The sequence below is a fragment of the Panonychus citri genome, unplaced genomic scaffold (assembly GCF_014898815.1).
Source record: "Panonychus citri isolate SS breed McGregor unplaced genomic scaffold, ASM1489881v1 Contig00090, whole genome shotgun sequence".
NCBI classification, from domain to species: domain Eukaryota; kingdom Metazoa; phylum Arthropoda; class Arachnida; order Trombidiformes; family Tetranychidae; genus Panonychus; species Panonychus citri.
Window position 1 is genome coordinate 87,839 of NW_026515495.1, and position 9,270 is coordinate 97,108.

Genomic DNA, 9,270 nt, shown 5'->3' on the forward strand with positions numbered 1-9,270 from the left:
CGGTAAATAAATGAAAAAGCATATTAGATTCATCCAATTTATAAAAAGACTCATGGATGTGGTGAAATTGATGAATAACTTTTGGATCATTCATACCAAAATACTACACATATCAGATACAAACAATCAAAAAGAAACAAACTGATAAACTTACAGAATTACTCAAATCATACGAAATCAAGGAATACATTCTGTTACCACGGAAACCGAAAAAATATTATCTCATAACGAAAGAGATGATTGATACTGAAATATTGAATTTCTTTGAAACACATCAATGGATCAAACTTTTTAGATCCAAATCAGAAAGGATCATGAGCATCCTCTCCTTAATGGAGCCACTATAAGTGCGGTAAACCTACACCATCAACCTAACCTAACACACATTTTCCCTTCATTTCGATCTCTCTCTTTCACTGGGTGAAATTCACTCTACTCTTTGATCATAAAACAATCGTAAACATAAATAGCGACATCTATTGACGGTGGAAAGTTCAACTAACCAAAACAAAAAATCTTTTTCTCAAAATATTGACAATTGAATTGTTATTGTCTAGTATTACCGATTTTTTGAATTCTTTTTTCTTTAAGCCTTTTTTTTTATCCATTAGGTGATATTAGAAAGTGAATAGTGATAATCATGTCTCACATTGGAATCGCTGGGATAGAAAGAAAAATTAAACAACAGCAAACAGAGACTGATAAAAATATTTCGGAGTCTTTTCAAGATTTAAATAAATTGATGGAGAAAGCCGGTGACATGGCTCGTTTAGCTCAAGGAATGGTTCAACTCTTGAAAGAAAAAGGAAATAAAGAGATTTCCAAAGATGAAACTGTTCTCTTTAAATCATATCTCCTCAATTTAGGTATTAATGAAGGTTTGGAGGATTTGGTTACACGGGAAAAGTATGCAAATGAAAGTCACTATTTCCGTGATCTTGGTAAACAAGTGGCCTTAGTGATTAAACCAATGATTGATAAAAGTGATGGGATCATGGCTTTAGCTGACATCTTTTGTGCGGTCAACCGATCTCGAGGTCTTGACCTGATTTCATCGGAGGATCTGCTCAATGCCTGTTACACCCTCAAGAGCCAAAGGTTGGGCTATAGTCTAGTTAAATATGATTCTGGTTTAATGGTTATCCAAGCTGACAATTGTAATCAAGAGTTAATGAACCAAGAGACGTTAAAAATCATCAAAGAAAATTGTGTTGATCTAAAGAAACCCGGATTAACGGCTAATCAACTGGCTCTTCACCTTGGTATTAGTCTTTCACTTGCTCGTCAGCGATTGTTAAATTGTGAAAATCAAGGTTTCGCTTGTAGAGATGAATCTATTCAAGGATTAGCTTTCTTTCCAAATAAATTTATACATAATTGAATTGACTATGAAAAATGGAAACAATCAACAAATCTAACAGTTAGTATTTCTAAAAGTTAAATTTGATTCTTGTTCAAAAATGAGGTTTCTATTGTTTTCTTTTTCCTTTCTGTCATGTTAATCATTTCGATTGGTTTAAAAGCCTTAAAATTGAAAATTACAATGAGGAATAGCCAAGAATTGGATTGACGAGATTGAAAAAAATATCTTTTTGTACAATTTTGTTTCAATTAATTGAGAAAACATTAAATTGCCTAAATCGATGTGATGGAATTGCGATTAATGTGAACTAATTGTTATGGGAAGTCCATAAATTACTGGTGCAGCTCCAGTTAAAAGTTTGAATCGACATGCAAATCGAGCATAAATTAGTGATTTACATAATTCTTTGTATTTAATTGGTTGATCATCTTTCGATTCCTTTGCTTCAGTTTGTTCCCAATCAGGTAACCATAAACTTAAAAGTCTATCAGCAAATCTATCAATATCACCATCGGTAACATCCCAAAGAAGACCAAGATAAGTTGGACATCCATTGATCATAAAACGATAAGGTGTCCCAAAAGAGTCAAACATTGAACCATCAAGGAACAATTTACCACTACAACAGCCAACAATTAGAGAAGCGGTTCTTATACTTAAAGAGTCAATTCCATCAGGAACAGTTTTGTAATATCTTGAACCAGCACCATGACCAAAATAGATATATAAATCACGAGAATTCAATGAACTTTGTAAATCTTTACAATCAGGAGCTCCACCAATGACTCCTTTCCACTTGACTTGATTGAGAAACTTTTCTCTAAATCGTTTCTCCGTTTTCATCAAGTTAGCACTTGGATTCAATAAATAATAGGCTTTTTGATGATTAACACCTTGGGTGAAAAGTTTATCTCTCTTCATGTGAGTTTCAACCAGAGAAATGAGGAAACGAAGTGAAGGAATCCGGAAGAACTGTTGATTAGCGGAAACTGCATTCGGTAATGATTCAAATGGAAATCCTTCCAATGGTTTGTTAACAATTAACCCAACAGGGTGAAAATCAACATTCTGAAGTAAAACTTTCTTTTCTTCATCAGAATAGAATGTTTCAAATATCTCCAAACAATTATGATAACATTCCTCTAGAAGAGTGAATGAAAATTGGCTGAAGAGGAAACAAATTGCCGTTTCAAATTGTTGCTTCGATAGCGTTGGAAAAGCTTCAATTATGCAATTAAATAGATCTTCATCACGACAAAAACTGGAATCAAAGAAATTGTTTACACTCTTCTTGATCGCTGAACGAAATTCATTCAATTTGGTATCATCGGTGAAGCCCATAAGTAACGCTTTGAATGGACCTAACCAAGTATCGGCTACACTTTGCAAAAGCATTTCAAGTCGTTGATTAAGAGCCGATCTCGCTGTCCAGAATGTTTGACTGTCTTGTTTCCGTATTGAGGCATTGGAAAGTTCAATGATTTCATAAAATTCGTCCATAAAATTCCTTGTAAACTAATTGTTAAAAGAAAGAGAGAAATAAATAATGAAATTAATGAGGAACTCGAAAGATCAAAAGTTCAGAACTTACTTTATCTGGATTTCCTTTGATTCTGATCATTAAAGTTTTCTTATTCTTTTGCCATCGAGTTATCATTAGATCGGGAATTCCCCGGTCACTTTTGGTGTTCGGGTACGAACATATTTGTACAATTCGCCAAGTTTCGGGAAGTATTTGTGTTTGTTTAGAAAGATTTTGATAATTAATGTCATTTACTGGATTAAAAATCAAATTTCCAATAGAGAGCTCGCTTGGTAGTTTGAGACGTTTTTTATTTTCCGTTGTGAAAATCGCTCGATATCGAACCATAGCAGAATTTGAACATTCGTGGAAATGATATGAGGAAGCGAGTGGATTGGGTTTGTTGGTTGAAGAATAGAGTAGGAATAGTTGATAATGAAGAGCCAGATAGAAATCGATTGGTGGATGATTAGAGAAAAAGGTGAGTAAACTTTTGAGAGCATTGATGTTGTTGGTGACATTTGATGGGCCATTAATTATTTCGTGATTATATTCTGTCGATTATTGAAAACATCTTCTTCTTCTTCTTCGTCGTTATCTTTATCATCTGAAAGTGTAATACAATCAATGGCTTCGGTCAAACTATCCAAGGCATTTTCTTTGAGTTCTCGTTTAGTTAACTTTTTCGATGAAGTTAAAGGTTCAACTCGTTTACTTTTCGCTGTTGATGGAGTTTTATTCTTGGCAGGAGCTCGAGTTCGCCGAGCTGGTGTTACCATTGGCGGGGGTTCAATGTTCTCTGACAATATAACGATATCAGAATCAGTAGAACTCAATTTATCACTTATCACGGAACTTTTTCGAGATAAAATTCTAGAAGATTTTCTTGGTGCTTGTTTCTTGGGAGCTTCGTGTAAACTTTTAGCATAATCACGAAGTTCATCCATTCGATAATTTGGTTTTCTATCTGGAGCATTAATCCGATTCATATTAACTCGAACGGGTGGCGGTGTTTTACAGACCAGAATTGGGCGAATCATTTTCTCTTGAACTTCTTTTGAATCAAATTCTGGAAAAAATGGTCTCACATTAAGTAATTGATTCTTGGCAATGATGAGTTTTAACAACAGTCGACCAATTAAGTCTCGAATGGTTAAATTGGCGCAGGTAATATAAGTTTCGATAAGAAAATGGTTGTTGTTTCTATAACTGGTTCGAATTGACCATTTTCTAGATATTGGTCAGTCAACAAATCGAAAAAAGTTGCTTCCATTAATATAACATCGCTCATTTCTTGAGAATTAAAATTTTCTTTGGTAATGTGAAGGTGCTTAATTACTTTTTCATACATGGGATGATTGGAGTCTGTAAATTCTGAAAAGATTTCCAATATTTTATCAATCAATTGTTTGCTGAATAGTTTTTTATCACAACATATTAAAGTAACCAGTTCAACGTAACGAAGATTATAAGGAAAGGGAAGTTTCATCCCTGTTGAATTGAGCATTTTCATGATGGTTAATTCATCAATTGGAAAATCTTCATCTTCATTAACAAAGTTTCCTTTTCTTAAAATTTTCTCAACCTCCCAAGCAGGAACATGACCAAGATCATGGACACATCGATCAGGACCAGAATTTCCAGTAATCTTTGAATAATCTGTATCACAATCTTCTTGAAGTTCAGAATCTAAATCAATACGATGAGTATTTACTGTTAATCCTGGTGGTTTCACTTCATCGTTTTCACTATTAACAGAATCTAATTTAGTAAATGTATTAGATTTAAAGGTGAGAGCAAGAATCCCAAGTTGAAGCTTGAAAGAAGCACATTTAGTTTTATCACATTTCATATCAATTGTCGCACCGATTTTCATGATCTGAGTGGACCTAAAAAAAATCAAGAGAATAGTAATTAGATCGCTTGATTAGATATTGATATATTGATGGAAAGATTTCTTTACTCACCAATTGAGAAAACAGTTACGACGGGTAAGGGCTAAAAGACAGTTGGAAAAAAATGATAGCTCCATTGGGAATCCAATGTTCATGTAGAAAGTTTTAATCATGGTTAAAATCTCAAAGCTAAATGAGTAAATTTCATATTTAAACCAAAGATGATCTTCTTCAACTGTTATGGGCCGTTTTTCATCTGGATAAAGTAGATGACGATGCCATCGTTTTAAAATGGTCAAAGCGATGTGAAGAGGTTCAATAAATTCACTATATTCTTGTGAGAATTGATATGATGACGGGAATTTGGAGGCAACCAGACAAGCTAATCCTTTCAAATGGTAACGATTAAGTGTCAATTTCTTGAGATAATCTGATTTTAGGAAATCTTTCAACTTGAGTCCACTTTTATCCTCTTCTCCTGTTCGCATTTCAATTTCACATTGATCCAGGTAAATTAATGCCGCTTGGTAATTTTGGTAACCCTCTATCTTCATGGTGACCATCAGTGATTGAGCCATTTTTAAAAATCTATCCGCTTTTGATAAGATATTATAATCAAGGTAGAAACGGATCAGCAAATGATAAGCTGTAAGTAGTGATTCCTTTTCATCGGGTAAAATTTTTCCAGCCAATTCAACCATCAATCGTGAACAAAGGTATCGGTAATCAGGCTGTGTGTAACAATGGTAAATATTATGAGCTGTTAATAAAAGTGTGTTAATCTTTAATCCTTCAAGTAATTTAATAGGAATAGTTGAAGCTCCAGCAAATGATTCTCGAAGACATTGAATACATTTGTTCAATGGTTTAAGAAGAGTTTGTTGAGTGTTAATGTTAACAAATTGTGGTAATAAAAGGTTAGAATAACGGGAAGGTTTAGATTTTTCAATATTTGGAAATTGTGATCCGGAAATTGCTTCATCGCCATGACCAGATTCGGAATGAGATTGAGAATCGGTTGATTGATTTCCCTCATTCTCAACGTGATCATATTTTTTTTCCTCTTCTTCAATTGACTTGGTATGATTTTCCAATGAAAGTAGAAACAGTTGATAATAATTGACCGATAAGATTAACAGGTTAGAAGCTTTAACAATACAATGACAAGTCTCAGACTGTAGATGATCTTGAAATATTTTAATTGCTTTTCTAACTGTAATTAAACATTTCGCTTGATCCCCTTGAAGCCAAGAAGATATTTTCAATCCTTCACTAATGGATGAACAATATTTACTTTTAACCTGTTTAACACATGAATTGGACATTATCACCACCCAGAGAAGCAGTTAAATCAACACAACAAACTAAACAAACAACACTAAATAACACAAGAGATAATTAAATTAAACTGATTCCACAAAAAGAAATCAATTCAAAAATTAATCTCAACATTAAACAAACTCAACACTTTTGGCGCCTCAATGGAGCCCAAAGGATCGGATATTTTTCTTTCCAAATATCGATTCCTACTTTTTGTAGAAAATCGCTAGATGGCAGCACAACTCAAATTCTTTTATTTACCTTCGATTATAAATCGATAGATGGCGTTGATTTCGAATGAAATATTTTTGTCTTAACAATTAAGAATCAAATTGATTCAAGTTGTAAATTGTTTTCTTTTAATAGAGATAATTAAGCTAATTAATTTTCTAAAATTTTTTCCAAAGGAAAATCAACTTGTTGGTTACTTGTTAATTGTGGAAATTTGTGAGTAGTTTTGTTATTCTAAAAACGTAATTCAACTAACCCTTGTTGCTGTTTTGATCTTGACGAGAATTTGATTTTTTTGTATTTTCATTTGGAGAATTGTTAATATTTCTATTAATTTCTATTCTACTTGTAGAATTAATTGTTTAATTGTTTGATTGTAGAAAATATTATTATTGGTTAATTACTGATTGTTCTTGTGACTAAATGTAAGTTTGTTTTCTTCTCTTTTAAATCTCCCACTACTTTAAATGAACCGCACTCGCTGATGGGGTTGATTGAAAATACAGAATATCATAAACATATGACATTTGTAATTGTTTTGGTTTTTTTTTGTTAATTTTATTTCTTCTTCTTTAATTTAGTGTCTCTTGTTGTTTTGTTTTCTTCTTACTGTCAAGATGAAAAGAGGCACATTATCGACTCTTACATCTTCCTCTTCGATTGGGCCCGATATTCCAGGTATCGGACCTTTTGCCTCAAAGAAAACTAAAAAAAACGATGAGAACCAAAAGACTATCCGTTTGGAAATTAAACTTCCAACTTCAACATCGGAATATTTTCCTGAATATTCATACCCTGAATTAGTTGATACAGCAAATGGTAAAGATGGTGATAAATTCGATGATTCTTTGGGGTCTGATGATGATGCTAAACTTAAGGCTTTAGCCGAAAAATTCAACAATAAATATGGTCCCAAGAAAAGTAAATATAATGTCATTGAAGATTTCATCGATAAAGGCATGGGTTATGATGAAACTGATCCTTTTATTGATAATGGAGAAGCTTATGATGAACTCATACCGTCCACAATTACTACTCAGTATGGAGGTTTTTACATCAACATGGGTCAACTTGAATTCAAGCCAACATCTGAAAATAAGGAATTTGCTAAGCCAATACAAAAACAGCTTCAATCTCAACCAGTACGGAAAACAACTCACCAAACATCTCAAAAAATGCAATCGGCGAGAAATCCAGTTCCACAAACACCTCGACACTCACAATCCCCTGTCACCCAGCCAACCCAAAAATCAGCCCAACCACAACAACCACCGCCACAAAAAACGCAAACATCCCGAACCCAAGCTCCACAAGTACCAAGACACTCACAGTCCCCTGTTACACAAACTAACCAAAAATCAGCTCAACCGTCTTCACAACAACCACAAAAACAACAATCAACACCACCTCAGCCACCAAAATCACAATCGCCGCGAACCCAAGTTCCACAGACACAACGACACTCACACTCTCCAGTAGCACTATCCACCCAAAAATCAGCTCAACCAACTTCACAATCACAACCGCAATCGCAAAAACCTCAATCAACACGAACCCAACTTCCTCAAACTCAAAGACACTCACAATCTCCCGTCATGCAGCCTACCCAAAAATCTTCACAACCACAGCCCCAACAACCCCAACCACAAGCACCAAAACCGCAACCGGCCCCACAACAACCCCAAACACCACGACACTCTCAATCCCAAGTAACCCAACCTTCCCAAAAATCAGCTCAACCACAACAACCACAACCACAAAAATCCCAATCATCACGATCCCAAGCTCCACAAACATCGCGACACTCACAATCTCCAGTAGCACTATCCACCCCAAAATCGGCTCAACCAGCACCACCACAGCCACCTAAACAGCAATCAACTCGTAAACCAGCTCAACTAACCTCACCACCACCGCCACTGCCGCTAGCACCTCCACTGGTACCACCATTGGCTCCTCCATTGGCTCCTCCATTGGCTCCCCCATTGGGCACACCGCTGTCTCTTTTCTCCCACGCTCCTCATCACTCTCATTCATCTCACTCTTCTCACATGTCTCACCCTCAACCCCAACAAGCTCACCAACACAAAATAACTGCAGCTCATCAACAAAAACCTCAAACGGCTCATTTTTCACCCCCACAAGCTCATCAGTCTCAAGTACAACACCAAGGATTAGCTCAATCTCACACTAACAGTCAATGGCCACAGAATTTTGTTCAACCTTATCAATTCCCTTCGATTCATCATTTCTGCTATAATCCACAATGTACATGTGATAAAGTGAAAGTGAGCAAGTTACAATGAGATTGTACAGGCAAAAGGAGAGAAAAACTTTTCTCTCTCTCTCTCTTTCTCTCTCCAATAACATGATCAGAATGAGAAAAGACCATCAGTTGGTAAAATGATGTAAACACATGAACAAGTCAAACTAGTCAACAATTAACATCTTCATCAGCTCATCATCGTAATCACAATCTTGCAAACAATTATTATTATCAAAGTAAATTGTTGATACTGTTCATCAGTTCATTATTGAATCAACATTATCAATTTTGATTGATCGCACACAAAATTAACTTACAAATCCCTTTTGCGATCTAAGTGTAACTTAAATCCAGTTTCCAACACTTGATTATCCTTATCCATTTGGTTAATCCTTTTTTTTATCTTGTTTATTTCCCTTTCATTTCCGTCTTCTCGTTTTCCTCATTAATTGTATTAAATTTGATTCAATCAATAGTTAATCAGATTAATTCTGATAATATTGAGCCAATTTAATTAACTTCACAATATCATAAAGATTAACAACACCACCACCAACAACAATACAAACAATTAAATTAACCCGTCAACATAACTAATTGTCTCGTTTTTTTTTGTTTCTGCAAATTTAACCCCTCAAAAAAACCCAAACTAATCAAATGTTATTAACTTAAA

The 9,270-nt window shown here is 34.6% G+C and overlaps 3 protein-coding genes across 5 annotated transcripts; 2 read left to right on the forward strand and 1 right to left on the reverse strand.

Annotated features, from left to right (window-relative positions):
• The first annotated feature begins 461 nt into the window (after positions 1 to 461).
• LOC128387477 (vacuolar protein-sorting-associated protein 36-like) lies at positions 462 to 1,644 on the forward strand. The gene has a single exon (XM_053346685.1). The coding sequence runs from the start codon at positions 641 to 643 to the stop codon at positions 1,379 to 1,381; it is 741 nt and encodes a 246-aa protein (XP_053202660.1). The 5' UTR covers positions 462 to 640; the 3' UTR covers positions 1,382 to 1,644.
• Positions 1,567 to 6,253, reverse strand: LOC128387468 (uncharacterized). The gene is given in 5 exon segments (XM_053346673.1): positions 1,567 to 2,878; positions 2,955 to 3,430; positions 3,433 to 4,053; positions 4,056 to 4,774; positions 4,853 to 6,253. Coding segments are annotated over 5 exon segments (4,287 nt in total). The 5' UTR covers positions 6,106 to 6,253; the 3' UTR covers positions 1,567 to 1,660.
• Positions 6,254 to 6,496: 243 nt separating this feature from the next.
• Positions 6,497 to 9,188, forward strand: LOC128387420 (probable serine/threonine-protein kinase samkC). 3 transcript variants are annotated; one of them, XM_053346611.1, is made up of 3 exons: positions 6,497 to 6,547; positions 6,684 to 6,756; positions 6,913 to 9,188. In XM_053346611.1, the coding sequence occupies exon 3, from the start codon at positions 6,949 to 6,951 to the stop codon at positions 8,635 to 8,637; it is 1,689 nt and encodes a 562-aa protein (XP_053202586.1). In that variant the 5' UTR covers positions 6,497 to 6,547; positions 6,684 to 6,756; positions 6,913 to 6,948; the 3' UTR covers positions 8,638 to 9,188. The 3 variants fall into 3 exon arrangements, with proteins under 3 accessions (XP_053202586.1, XP_053202587.1, XP_053202588.1); XM_053346612.1 differs by having other exon boundaries at positions 6,529 to 6,547; positions 6,712 to 6,756; XM_053346613.1 differs by lacking the exon at positions 6,684 to 6,756 and having other exon boundaries at positions 6,530 to 6,547.
• The last annotated feature ends 82 nt before the right edge of the window (positions 9,189 to 9,270 follow it).

Coding starts and splice junctions, on each gene's coding strand:
- LOC128387477 (XM_053346685.1), top strand. CDS start 641: ATGTCTCACATTGGAATCGCTGGGATAGAAAGAAAAATTAAACAACAG.
- LOC128387420 (XM_053346611.1), top strand. CDS start 6,949: ATGAAAAGAGGCACATTATCGACTCTTACATCTTCCTCTTCGATTGGG.